This window comes from Vanellus vanellus (genome assembly GCF_965231255.1).
Source record: "Vanellus vanellus genome assembly, chromosome: 6".
NCBI lineage: Eukaryota > Metazoa > Chordata > Aves > Charadriiformes > Charadriidae > Vanellus > Vanellus vanellus.
Genome location: NC_138911.1, coordinates 32,988,721 through 33,003,737, shown reverse-complemented (window position 1 = coordinate 33,003,737; position 15,017 = coordinate 32,988,721). Strand labels below are relative to the sequence as shown.

At 39.1% G+C, this 15,017-nt stretch overlaps 1 protein-coding gene across 1 annotated transcript in view; it reads right to left on the bottom strand.

Annotated features, from left to right (window-relative positions):
* Positions 1-606: 606 nt before the first annotated feature.
* Positions 607-15,017, bottom strand: part of COX16 (cytochrome c oxidase assembly factor COX16) — a 52,635-nt gene continuing 38,224 nt past the window's right edge. The window contains exons 3-4 of the mRNA XM_082485207.1: positions 14,727-14,789; positions 607-983 (exon numbers count right to left, since the gene is read on the bottom strand). Coding sequence (XP_082341333.1) covers positions 867-983; positions 14,727-14,789 — 180 coding nt within the window. The 3' untranslated portion in view covers positions 607-866. The remainder of the gene's footprint in view (positions 984-14,726; positions 14,790-15,017) is intronic.

Sequence of the window (15,017 nt, the reverse complement as noted above, 5' to 3'; positions counted from 1 at the left end):
AAAAGACAAGCATTTTGGAAGAATTCATCAAAAGATAAAAAACGTATGTGCCCGTGCACAAATATACATGTATTAATACATGTAAGATGAGCTTTGCCACTATATAGTGGTTCAAGAAGATTTTGCTACAGTACTTTCTCACAGAGAAACAGCACGGCTCTTAGTGGGAAGAATTCTTCCAACTTAAACCGAGAAGCTCCAGCGCAAAGTTCTTGCCTGCACAAAGGTATCAGTAAACTAAGCACAAAAATCTAACCACAGCTAAACAAATGTTGTTTGACCAATTACCAGCTGACACTCTGTACATGCCTCTGTACAGTCAAGTTCCTGGAAATAAACCACTAGAATATTATTTAGCCAAAAATGGACTCGCCCTTCTGAACAGCTCATATGCCTGTGGAGTCCCTTCCAAGCTTAAGAGCCTGAAGTCATGCAGAGGCTCCCTGAAGGAGCATTTATCTGGTCACACACATCTAAATGACAGCACTGTTGTTCTCATTAGGATGACAATTTCTGGTACTGACAAGCGACTCCTAAAATGCTATTCTTTGCTGAAGCATCTCACTTTTGAATGATAGGGATTGAAAAACAATGGGATATTCTTGGTAGAATAATCAGCTATTTTTTTTAATTGAGAATTCATATATACAGCCTGTGGAACTCTGTGCAAATGGATACAAACAAAGAACTTCATATAATACAGTGCCTGTTGGATTGATCTCACAGTTACTTATATATACACCGGCATTAATTGCTCAGTGCAATCCCCCACTCCCATGTCTGTTCCTGACACTGGATTAAAAGATAAAACAGTCCAGCCTGAGACTTCTTTTTTCTTGCAGAGCCACCGAAGTAGGTTTCCTCAATCACTCTGTCTTGAGATGGAGAGCCTCCCTCCTTTGCTTCTGAACAGTCCTGGAATCTTCCCACAGACGGGGTCCTCTGATGTTCTCCCAGTTATCCAAATCAGACTTTTCCAGCTTCTGCAGATAAACAGCAAAAATAACACTGTCACTTTGATAGCCCCATGATTTAAAGTACACATTAGTCTAAGTTGCTTTCTTTTGGCACAGGAAACTCAGTATTACTATTGGGTTGATGAACTTTCATCTACCTCGCAAGATAATTTCAACAAGGAAAAAAAATTTGGGAGTTACCCATACAGTTACAGAAATGACTAGGGTGGGCATTACTGCATCTGCTTATCAACAGATAAATAACATGTAAGGACAAGAAGCACTATAGCATCTGAACACGACTGAAGATACCTTGTGTTCATTTTTTCTTTCTTCTCTCACCTTGTTTTCCACATCTGTTTTTCAACTGCAAGTCTGCCAAGTACTGAAGTAGGAGTGATAAGCATTGGTATAGCTCAAACAGAAGATTAGTAATTAGTGACCTGAAGTATCCTGTCAGCACAGACACAAAGCATACAGGAAAAGATGAATTACCTAGCACGCAGAGAGACAGTAACTGTGCAATCCACTTCAATCCATGTGGTTTAACTTGAGAGACGTATGCGATGCTTTGTGCTGCCTCGTTTCTCATGGCACCCAGACATCACAGATAGGTCTCTCACTGGGTCATTAGATATGCTAATGGGTCGAACTGTCAGATACTTAAAAATTATCTAGATCTTAATTACCTCCTTGCCTATTCCTATCATCCCCACTCAGAAGTACCAATGACTTGCAGTATTTATCTAGCCTTAGAGGCGCACAAAATGAAGAACAGGCACCCTCCTGACCTCATCTACCAAGTGCTGCAGTTGAAGAAGACCAACATATATTGCGTCTTCACAGTCCTACTGGCAGGGACATAGAGGTGCGTTCTCAGCAGACACTGACCTCACGTCTCACATACCAGCCTGCAGTCTGGGCTGGTACATCAGACACAACGGGACTCTACCAACAGGAGACCGAGGAGGGGGTCTGCACCACTGCCAGAAACAGGACTATTCTACATGCTGCTGAAGAGGGCAATACTGCATACCATTAGTGATACACACTGCAGCGGGATTTAAAGCTCGGATTTGTGATCAGGGCCTCGTATCAGCAAATGCTGTAAAAATACACTACAAATTACTTAACCCTGCCCTGAGCCTGTGGTCTAATTTGCCTGCCATCAATCATCCAAATAAATGGCAAATACTGAGGGACTTGAATAATAGTCGCAGAATAATTCAACAGCTAGAACAGAACAGACCTGCTGCTGTTAGTTCATGTTACGTAAAAGTTTTCTGCCACTTCTACAACTGAGGAAATCGCAATGAGGTTAGTCAGATATCAAAAGAAATTAGGCAACATTCAACAGAAGATATATGAGAACACATGCAAAAACACAGCAGACTTTCACAAGGTAGGAGCAACTGAATTTTTCATACAGTGGAGTTAGCAAAGGTCTTTCTAAAGAATTGTCTTCACTACTTTATACATCTTATGATTAGCTAATACTTCGTTTCAACTGGAAGGGATCTGAACTGACATGGAAGGAAGGACAAGGACGGAAGGTACCCATCATCCCACACAGCAGTGACTACCCACTCTGGTGGCAAATTCAGAATTTAACATCTGATTCTAACGCAAGCTTCAAGGAAACTACACTGAAAATAGCCTTGTGCTTTAGGAGAAGGGGAGCGTGCTGATTTTATTAAACACAAAGGTACCACACAGCTGTGAGGATCTAAACTATTCCCAAAGGTGCTCAGCTCCTAAAGTCTGAACAAGAATCAATATTTAAAATATATACAACAAAATTTGGAGTATCTAAAGATAGGCTACAAAAAGAAGTCTATCAAGAGAGACATGCATGCTGGAGATTTTTACCAAAAGTTCATACTAATCTGCCCCTGAAATTTCACAAAGGCTTTTCAGAGAGGAGGTTTGTCCAAAACAGGAAATACTTCAAAACTATACAATCTAAACAAACCAGTACAAGAAAGTATTTTTGCAGTGGAAAGCATAAAGGAAAGCATACTGTGAGACACTGACAGAATAAAACAACCAAGGTTTATGCACAGTAAATGGCATTTCCTCAAACTACAGAACAGATGAGATCTATTGACAGAGTTAATTTTTGTTAATTAAAATATAAAGAATTAAAGATTCTAATGAATACAAAGAGACTGGGGTTTTCTGCTATTTCTGAGCAGTGCTTACACAGAGTCAAGGCCTTTTCTGCATCTCTCACCACCAACAAGTAGGCTGGTGGTGCACGAAAAGTTGGGAGGGGGCACAGCTGGGACAGCCGACCTCAACTGACCAAAGGGCTATTCCATGCCATGCGACATCGCGCTCAGCAACATAAAGCTGGGGGAAGAAGAAGGAAGGGGGGGGACACTCGGAGTTATGACGTTTTGTCTTCCCAAGTAACTGTTACACGTGATGGAGCCCTGCTCTCCTGGAGATGGCTGAACACCTGCCTGCCCATGGGGAGCAGTGAATGAATTCCCTTTTTTCCTTTGCTCGCGTGTGCGGCTTCTGCTTTACTTATTAAACTGTCTTTATCTCAACCCACCAGTTTTCTCACTTTTACCCTTCCGATTCTCTCCCCCATCCCACCAGGGGGAGCGAGCCAGCGGCTGCGTGGTGAGTAGTTGCTGGCCAGGGCTAAACCACGCACGGCACTACCTCACATGCAACCAAACAGAACCTAACCATTTTGCTTGGTCACCGACAAGAGAATGCTTACAACAGTATCACCCCGGAATGAATGGCTATATTAGATGTAGGCCACAGACACGTACTTAGCTACATTTTAAATTGATCTTAGTGCTCAGAATAAGACCAAACTGACGGTCCTTCTGCCGATTAGGGGCAGCACAAGCTGCAAAGTTACACAGCTCCTTCCGATTGCCTGAGCTGTACAGGGAGAATTCAGGCAAGCAGCCTGTTCTGCTCTCAGATGGAGTCAACTTCTTTCCTTCTAACTGGCTGGGTCTTTTTAATTCCTTATGTTACTTCTTTTTTCCTTTTGGCTACCTGCACTCTGCCCACCTAACCTCATGGAGACACCACACAGAGATGGTAACTACTTCCAGCTTTTCCTAGATTGAAATCCATATAAACCGGCAGTCTAAAAACCAAAAAGCTTTTTCTTGCAATTCAAATGTACTTGGGAGACTACAATGAAATGTAATCAGATCAGACCAGCACCACTATCCCCGCTTGTCTCAAATAGCCCAAAGGATATTGAAAATTAGCTGTTTAAAGTAAGATCAGCGTAGTCCATTAAACCTACTGATTCACTTCCTAAATCAGCTAAACTGCCTCTTAAAAGTACGGGACTGACAGAAGCTGTAAATTCAAGAAAAAAATGCGGCCATGTAGACAGGCACAGCGAACAAAAAACAGTTCAACTGTTTGCCACACACTTGACTTTTAAGACACTTGCTATACAGTTTGCCTGGTGCAAAGGTACCAATAAAGATGTAAAGAGACCTTTATTTCTTAATTGCTGATTCAAATGCCTGGCTTGATATTAAGTAAAAGCCTACTCTTGTGGGATAGTCTTCATGCCACAATAAACAAACTGAAATCTGCAAAAATTCACTTAGAGCTATTGGTGCTCAGGCTGAGTTAATGCAAGATGGTCGCTTGCAAAAAGTGTTTGGCTTTAGTCTCTGTTTCCCACATGTGAAAGGAGGGATAAGAAAATCCTGTTTACTTTACAGCCTGATGTAAAGTAAATTTACTTACTTACTTAACACTTTTTATTTACTTTATTTATTTACTTATTTACATTTACTTTACTTTTTAAATTTTTTTCTGTGATGAGCACCACAGAAAGAAATTACCCTAATTTAGAGAGACGATTCTTTCTTATCATTATAGTAAGCAAACCCATCTGCAGATAAAAGATGACCCAGGCAAGAATATCCTCATGGCTGAAAGATGCAGTGAAAAAAATGCATTAAACCAGTCTGATTTTGCAAGGGCATCAAAACAGCTTGAAGACTGTAAAAGATATATTGAAGAACTCTATGACAACGCATAGATGCAGAGGTACAGAATTAAGGCTAACACTGAATCTGCTGTCTTGTGCGTGACTGAAAACCTGAACTTTATCATCATCCTGATATGGCCTTACTGGGTTTTTTACAACTCCTTCCCAGAGCCACCTTTTTGACATCTCATTTTCTTAATATAAACTTAGTGTTACTTACTTTGTTTGGGATGTGACATAATTTAATACCTGCACTTAGTGATTTAATAATCTGTAATTTAATAGCCTCTGATTAGTGATTTAACCCTTAGGTTAAAAAGTAGTACTTTTTCCAACTAAAGAATGTTTAGTTTTTACGTTATTAGTATACAAGCAACTCAGCAAGCAGCATGCTATGGCCATAATAATTTTTTTTTGTTCATTAATGGAAGAAATGGGGGTGTTTTTGCATGTAAGTATCCAGAGATCTGCTTCACTTTTGGCCTTTGCTGAAGACTGGCAAAAACCACAATGAAGAAACCAACACAGGTTTTGTTGCTTACTTCAGTGGGATGCAACACCATTAATCTACGGCGCAATTAATTAGCCTATGGTGAAGTGGTTTAAGAGACTCTTTCCCCATAGGTTGTTTTCCCTTTAATTATGACAGGTTGGCACTATGTGGGGCTGTGCCCCAATTAGAAAAATGAAATAGATTAGGAAAACAAATACATACTGTTTATGAATGGATTCTATTTAAGCATAAGACCATGCAACCACTTAAATGGCACAGCTGAAGGAATCATTGGACAGAGAGAGAACAGAAACATCTTTAGGTGGCTATGCTGTAAAAGATGTGTATCAAGGGACTGCACCACCAATTTGTCTGTGCATCATTTTCCCAATTTGAAGAATGAGAACAGGACTTGCCTCAATCTCAGAGATGTCAGAGTTCAATTAATGTTCACAGAGTGCTCTCATAGGTTTTTGTGAAGATGCTATAGCGATACAAATTACTCAGTAAGCCAAACAATTATAGCTCTCAGTTAAAACTACACGGTTAGACAGCCTTGAATTTTTAAAATAACAGAAAATAACATTAGGCAGATAGATTTCCATCTAGGAATTTGGGTTTGCCATGATTTCCTTTTAACAGACAAGCAGTTTCCCTTCTTAAAATGAAGAATGTCTTAAAAACTGGATTAAAACTCAAAGTGCCATTTATGCATTACTCCTACAGATCACCCAAGATGTACTTCTCATTCCAAAGGATTCACAGGTCCTATGGGTAAAGTCAAGAGAATCCATGGGTCATCTACTTTCAGCTTATCTTCTTTTCTTAAGCAAAAATGAAACTCTAAACCAGCCAGCATATAAAGAATAGCATGAGTGCAGTAGTGCACCTTCAAGATCAAACATCCAAAATTCAGCAAATTCCACTTATAATTAGTTTTCATTTCCCTTGTATATGGAGTTTTATCAAGCTATGGTTAATGTGCCCCAGAAAGAGAAGTGTTTCTTATTAAGGTTTATCTGAATTTACAGCTTGGGAGACCTAGCCAAGTTAAGAGGACGAAGGAATTTCCCAATTTTGAGTGCTTTATCTTGCCAAATTTGTATCATATTCAACTTTGTAAAGGTTACTAGTTACTGCAGCAGAACCCTCTAAAAGACGAGCAGCCAGGGACAAACTTTTGGGATGTTTGCAGGCACTTTTCCAACTATATGAAGGTGAGCTCGGCTGAAGGGGATATGTGATGTTTTACAATGCAGGAGTGAAGGAAGAGCAAAAAATGACAGTTCTGTGGCTGGTAGGAAAAGCATATGGATTTCCACAGCATGTCCATGTCTGGAGCCCTCAAAAACCTGCTGACACCACAGAGAAGGTTTATTTCAAACTTCTTCCTAGGACTATAAATACTTGGAAGTGTGGACAACTTTTTCGCTTTGTGTATATAAAATCTGGCACAGTATGTCCTTCTAATAATAATAAAAAGATACTCTAATAAAAAAAGAACTGTACGAGGATCAAAATGTAATAGACCTATGAGTCACACGTGGTGTTTTTCCTTCTGAAGAGATATGAAAAATAAGCTTTTACAGGTTTCTTACGTGAGAGAAAAAAGCTGTGATGAATATCACAGGGAAGGGCTAAGAGATAACCACAACAAGAAATGATCAGTTGCCACTATGAAACTACTAACAGAAGTGTGTAGACATGCGAAAAGAAACAATTAGAGAAGGTTTATGACAATAATGTAAAATTAAACTTCAATCCAGGCTATGAAATAACTACCTTAAAGTAACCACTCTCTCTCAAATCAGAAGTCAGCCTTATTAAGTAGTCGATCCTTCTGAATCGGTGAGTTCAAACATCTGCCTCTCACATGCTGCTGCCTCTGTCAGTTCAGGTAACATTCACACAGAGTCAGTGTAGTTAAGGACTTCTGTTTGTTACCTACAGGTTTCTTACCTACAGGTTTTTATACCTGCTAATTTTCCACTCGTCTCTCTTCCAGAACATGCTTGTCAACGTACATGCTGAAAAGAATGCTTTTCTCTGTGTAGAAACTACAGGTTTGGCGAAATGTTAGCAGAGCAACTTCAACCCCTTCAGCTATAAATAGTATTTTTATTGACATCAATGGCTACTGTTTGATTTGTATCGTTGGACAAATTTCTCATAGGAAAAAAAAAATCCCCATTTCTTTTCTCTGGCTAACATCCCCTGTCTATTTGATGCGAATAGTAATACGGGTGTTAGCCCCCCACTATATTGCCAATGACAGTAAAGCTGCTTCTTAGCAATACTGCTGAACACACAGTAAACAAATAACTTGTGAATAAATCTACAGACAGTGACCAGTCTCTGACAGTAACTTGCTACTGCAGAGTACTTTTGTACAGTATAGTTTCAGCATTAAATAAAGGTAGGCGACAATAACTTGAGAAGCAAAGAACATGCAAGAATTGTATAACAATCTTTGAAAGTATTTAAAATTTAGCCTGAGTGTCTATGTGGGCATCATCTATAAGTACGCTGGCAGTCACAGAATATTCCAGACAGTGTTTATGAAATTGGACAAAAAAAGCAAAAAAAGCTAAGCAAAACAAACAGGAGGATATTCTTGCAAAAAGCCAATTTGCCTGCTTGCTGAGACAAGAGCCTCCGTCAAAACGATCCGGTTTGCTATATCCTCTTCAGAGGCACTCAATGAAAGGAATGTATACAGCCTCAGCTGTGTAGCTAAATTCCCATACACTATACTGAAGTTACTTCAGAGATATTTCACACCAAAGACCTAGCAATTCCCCACTGGGGGCCCATTAGTATGACAGAAGTGCTTAACATTTCCACCTAGTCAGCTGCATAAGAAAGTATTCCCAACACTGCCTGGTAGGAGCTAGCAGCATCCCTTAGGACAATAAATGAAAGAATTCAGCCATGCTGTGTGGATGCCACTTTTCCTACTCAAACTTTTTTGGTTTTTTGTGACTGAGACAACACAGTGTTGGCACTAACACGGTAAGAGCTGGTCAGTTCCTCCAGGATTGAAAAAAAGCATACAGGGAGCACAAGCAGGTACAAAGGATTCTATTTTGGAGAGAGGTAAAAGGGTGAGGAGAAGAGATTATTTTAACAGGTATTCATAAGTCCCGACCATGTTTGCTGTCTGATCGCACTGTTAACTGCCCCACTTTCTTTTCCATCTATGAGAAATCAGTGTCTTCCTACTGGATAAGAAAAGTGCAAATGTGACACACATGGAAGAAATACCTCACAGTTAAGGAAGATCTTGTGCAAAGAGGTATGTTATAAACACAATCAGGAAAGAATTCACAGGACTATTTAATAGAGATGAATTCCAGAAATAAGACCAGCAAAAAGCAGCACTGTGAACTTTCCTCTGGAGGCTGTGTCTTTCTTCCTGCAAGAAGGCTTTTCCACCAGAACTTCTCCTGTGCCATACCCATTACCAAATCCCACCTTCTTGTGTTTCTCTGATTACATTTTTTAAGTATGGCACACAAGACTTTTGAGATGTCAAGAAGAAAAGGAGCAAACTATAGCTTGGCTTTGGACTGTACATCCACTCAGAATAAAACGCCTAGCACAAACTATTCTAACTAAAATCCTTTCCCATGGCAGTCTCCATTAATGATAAACAAACAGCACTTTGTCCTTCTCTACAAAACATCAAGTGATGAAGACTCACAGTGAAATAAAAACTCTCAAGACCATTTTTCATGTGAATAAAACTAAATGCAAGAAACTCTACCTGTCCTAGACAACCTGGAGTACAGTCGCAACCTACGCACCAACAAAGAAAAGAGCATGGAAGGGACGGAGTGATTAAAGGGGGAAAGAACAATATCTCAACCCCATTTAGTGTCATAACAGTCACTAAGGAGGGATTCTTTCCCAACACCTTTGTCATCTCTCAAACAACTCAAAGTGTTTAGCCACTAGTATCTTCACAGACGCTGAAGTAAATCAATTCAATACACTAATCTGATAATTCTTAAACAACAACAAAACCAGTAATCCTCTGGTACTGATAATGGCAGCAACAAGATACTTGCAGATTTCAACTACTGTCATTCAGGAATTACCTTCCTTCTGGAGCAGTCCTCTGAAAGACAGAGAACCCATTTTTATTGCTGTTGTGTTCAAATGATGGTCCCAGCTATTAATAATGGACTTTAATTCTAATTTTAGTATCTTTGCTGCAATAAAAAAAAAAAATCTTCGATAGCTAGTACTTTCTTCTTACAAAGGTATTTATATATAACTAACGGGGTTTTTTGGTACCTTTAAAAAGATTTAAATCTTTAAGTTTCATTTAAAGCATTTTCTCAAGCCCTAAGTTAATATATTCAACCTATTCTGCAACCTATCCCATTTTTAAAGCCCCTTTCAAAATGTGGACACCTGAAGTAGATCCAGTATTTCAGTACCTCATCAGTGCCACACTCAGATCTTCCTACCATCTACCATTCCTGTTTATATTCATAAGGACTAAATTAGCTCTTTGTGCCACAGCATCACAGTAGAAGATCAATCTGAATTATTTATTCACTGACTCCTAAATCTTTTCCAGAGTTGCTGCTTTCCATAATGAAGTCTGCTCTGGCCTGCATTTCCAGTTTCTTAAACAAATAACTTTGGCTACTTTAAAAGAAGGACCCGGACAAGCTTGAGAAGTAGGCCCACGTGAACTTCATGAGGTTCAACAAGGTCAAGTGTGGGGCCCTGCACCTGGGTCGGGCCAACCCCCTGGCATCAATACATGCTGGGGGATGAAGGGATTTAGAGCAGCCCTGCCGAGAAGAACTTGAGGGTACCAGTGGATGAAAAGCTGGACGTGAGCCGGCAATGTGCACTTGCAGCCCAGAAAGCCAACTGTATCCTGGGCTGCATGAAAAGAAGCACGGCCAGCAGTTTGAAGGAGGTGATTCTACCCCTCTACTCCGCTCTCGTGAGACCCCACTTGGAGTGCTGCTTCCAGCTCTGGAGCCCCCAGCACAGGAAAGACACGGACCTGTTGGAGCAGGTCCAGGAGGGTCACAAAAATGATCAGAGGAATGGAACACCTCTCCTATGAAGACAGGCTGAGAGAGTTGGGGTTGTTCAGCCTGGAGAAGAGAAGGCTCCGGGGAGAACTGACTGCAGCCTTCCAGTACTTAAAGGAGGCCCACAGGAAAGATGGGGACAAACTTTTTATCAGGGGCTGTTGTGATAGCATGGGGGGTAATGTCTTTAAACTAAAAGAGGGAAGATTTAGGCTAGATATAAGGAAGAAATTTTTTTACAATGAGGGTGGTAAAACACTGGAACAGGTTGCCCCAGAGAGGTAGTAGATGCCCCATCCCTGGAAACATCCAAGGTCAGGTTGGACGGGGCTCTGAGCAACCTGATCGAGTTGAAGATGTTCCTGCTCATTGCAGGGGGGTTGGACTAGATGACCTTTAAAGGCCCCCTCCAACCCAAACCGTTCTGTGATTCTAAAAGGTACTTCGCTGGTTTAATAGGATCAGATTACCAAGTAATACAAACAGCTCTCTGTTCCTGTCTTGCCATACTTTTACTATTTCAATACTTTTGTGTCACTTGCACATCCGTAATGATTTTACAATTTCTTCCACGTCACTGAAACAAGTACTCAGTATTGCCCAGGTATGTCCCAAGTCTCACAGAACACGTTCCTGGCCAGTGGTGATTCCCAGAGAACCATCCTTCCCAGATTGAGATTTTCAGCAGCCATTGAAGTCTTCCAAGCATTTTCTTGGAACTCGGCTATAAACCCTCAAAGCCTAATATACATTAAATAACATCTTGTTTGGTTATTACGAAGTTTGGAAGTATATCCCTCGTCTCTTCTGATTTGAATCTAAAGGGCTTTTTTCCTCTAAAAGAAATACAAATATATTCTTTGAATGTTGCTACTTTGCCAACCCGGTTACTCATGAGTTTACATCCTCATTATTTTATTCTTACTTTGCTGCAACACCATCCTCTTACCCATATCTTTGTCAGCTTACTTACCAGACAACTCTCTGATGTCCTTAGCATCTTTTATCAATCTCTTCTGCTTTATAACTTCTCATTTACTGCTTCCATAGCAATCCTTCACATTTTTTATTTATTGTGATATGTTTTTCCTCTGCCTTCAATTGCCAATGGCTCCCATAGGATATAATTTACGTGACTCAAACTTAACTGATTTTTCCATTATAAAATGTTAATAAATTTTTCTTAAAGGCATTTTTATTTGCTTGAAAAACCCTAAACAACAATTCTTTATTTTGGAGTCTGATGTAACTGACTGAAGCCAGATTTTTTAGTGTACTAGACCATTAATTTCACAGAAGTACAGAAACCAAGTGCTAGAATAAGGAATGTTATTTTGAGATTGCATTTAAAACAATGAAAAGGAATGTACTGGGCTTGTTAAACATCCATGAGAATGCTCTTCACTCATCACATTAATGAGTTTTTTATCCCCCTGTTTCAAACAATATTTTTGTGCTTTCAAATAAAATACTCTAGGCTTTTGTCACAGGTCAAACACTTGACATTTTTTACAGTGTGCTCTACAAGGCCCAGCTCAGCAGCAGAATTCCATTCACATTAGTACCAGAGTCACTAGTGGACAGAGCAATGATGTATTAGGCAAAGGGGGTCAGGAAGGACTAATTGGCCATATGTGGACACAGTGTGTGAGAGGAATGTATAAACAATGGAGAACGCATGCAAAGGTAGCTTGCTCCTCTGGCACAGCCCAAGGCACAAGATAAATGACATTATTAACAGATCTGAGATATAAGAAGTGCAGTATGAATTACACATGCAAATTCTTTCTTCCTCAAAATACTATCCTGGCCAGAAATACTCTTATATGAAATAAAGTAAATTTTGTATAGTTTGAGAAGATGTAATTTAGTAAATTAGAAGGTGAGAAAATGTCTGTATGTTCATTTCCTCACAGTAACTTGATTAAATACATGATTACAATTTTATCATCACCACCACCACATTGGAGACAAAATACAAACTTCAACATGTTTGAAGTATCGAAAATGTCTTTATCTTTTGCAATATGCCTATAAAGATGTATGCTTATAGTAGCAATTACAACATTCTAAAAGAGTTCACTATGTATTCAATATGTACATTTTTTAAGGACAATAAGATATTTTTAAAAGTCTTAGGGAGGGCCAATGGACATTTGCATGCATCAGGCAACCATGCTTCAAAAGAGCTGGCTTGGTATCCTCAGTAACAGCTGCAGATATAATGCTAATAATATTGTAAAATAAAGCTTTACATATCAAAACAGCAAGTTTTTTTTTTACTGCCCTTGATCTCTTATCATACCATATTTAGTACCAGCCACCAGTGTATTTCTCCAGTGTGACCTATATATAGAATTAGAAGATGTTCTTAAGAGCTGTATTTTAGACAAGTAAAAAAATAAGAAAGGAGGGAAAAAAACACCCCAAACCCCCTAGCCTGAAAACCACTGTCCTAAATGTTAGCTGTAACTCACTGATTGGCTAGATTTTGTCCACCAGAATATAGAGGTAGCATTGATTAAAAACATCACACACTCAGTGCGGAGCTTGCGAAGTACATGCATGACTGCTGGTAGTTCCACAAGTTTCACTGAAGCAAGAAATGAATATGCCTAGTGCTTGCATGTTGGTGCCCACAGTAAAGTATACATTGACATCAGAGTTCAAAACAACAATCTGAATCTATTTTCATTATGTGAAAATGCAAATCCGTTCGTTCTGTTGAACTGGTCTGCCCTCTATAACACCCAAACACTACTTTGGAATAATCTTGGCCTGGGAACTCTCTGCAGTTTAGATTAAGAAAAAAATAAGATTGTTTCTGTCATTTCTGTCCATCAGGAAGAAGCCTCATTACCCAAGTAGATTTGTAATATGTTTTCATGCCAGTTGTATTTTATTACCATTGATTTATCCATAAAGCTAATGCAAACATGGCCATTTAAATATTATCCTTCAACTATTTATTTATCATCTGGAGAGAATGCAAGGCATATCTGAATACAGATCAGTTGATTTTGAGGTTAGGTAATGAGTTAAACAGGGAGATGTGGTTCCTTGTATTGCTTGTGGTTCTTCCACATAAATAAATCAGAGCAGCCTTACAGTATATTCTATGGAAAGCGAGAGACACAATAATCCCAGAGGCAATCAGAACTTAATGGATTTGTACGTACTCAGGGATCAAATCTTTTTATTCCCTACACTATAAAACACAGTTCTTTGTAGAAGGAGGACAGCCCCAAACTGCTTGCAATAATGGTAATACACTATCACAAACCTGGCATGTAGGCAGGTGTTCTGTGAATTTAGGCATATAAAAATACAAAAGGTAAGTTTTATTTTTATTTCTGACAAATCACAAAAGAGTAATATAATAGAAAGGCTTTATTAGCAAGACCATGTACTGCCATTTGGATACCTAAGTATGAGAGCAACGGGTACAATCAAGCTGTTCGCAGGCTTGTTGTGACAGGAATGTGGTATGGGAAGAAAAAGAAAACCTCTGTTCAGCATAAAGACCATAGAGAAAGATGAAGTGTTAGCTGGACCTCTGATCCAAGTCATTTTAAAACACTAAAAATTATCTTAAATAGCTTTACGCTTTGTTCTGGATACAGGGAGGCTTTTTCCAGTTTTCCTAACATGGCTCGTTGCAAGCCTGAAGATTTATGAAACTCTGGATATTAAATTGGCCAAAACAGCCATTGTGGAGCTCAGTAATATTTGAAGAAAATGCACTGTTGAGAAAAGAGCGAAATATTTCTCTATAAAATTCTCTGAAATAGCAAAAAAAGAACAGCAGTTGTTTGAAAGATACACTAAGTTTCAGAAGCAAGAAATAACAGAAAGCTCATCAAGCACATTGTTCTGTAATTTGGTCTAAAGATCATCAAAACTCATGCAGTAGAAGTGTTGACATATACACATTCTGTTTAAAACCAACATCAACTCTACATTTATAGACTAGGTTAACCACAGAAATAGTGGAATTTATTTGTATCACTGTACTTGGCACCTGGACATCAAAGTAAACCTGTGTTCAGAAAGAAGCACTCTATGTTCAAAAAGCTTTCTTTACATAAAACCTTGTTTTTATTGGACATGAACGAGTCAAAGGCAGATGGCTGATCTAATTTTAGTTAGGGACAGATACAACCCACCAGCGGCCAGGGTAATCAAGGGTAGTCAAGGTTATAAGCCCCAAGCAACAAAATTTATTTTACCTCATATTCAGATTCCAGTGTCACAGTGTTGTGTTTTAATTTTTCTTTCAAAGCTGGATCAACCTGCAAGACAAACAAAAATACAGCAAAAATCTTTGCTTTTAAGAATTATTTTTTTAAAGAAATCTCAACCCCAAATAAACTAAATATTGGTACATGCAAACCCTCCTCTCCTCTAAATAAGTTTATGTGCTGTTTGTTCAGATACCAGAATGATGAACACAGTACAAGAATTGGGCTGAAAGAGACAGGTCAACAGCCAAACTTTTCAAATCAAAGAGGAAGCACATT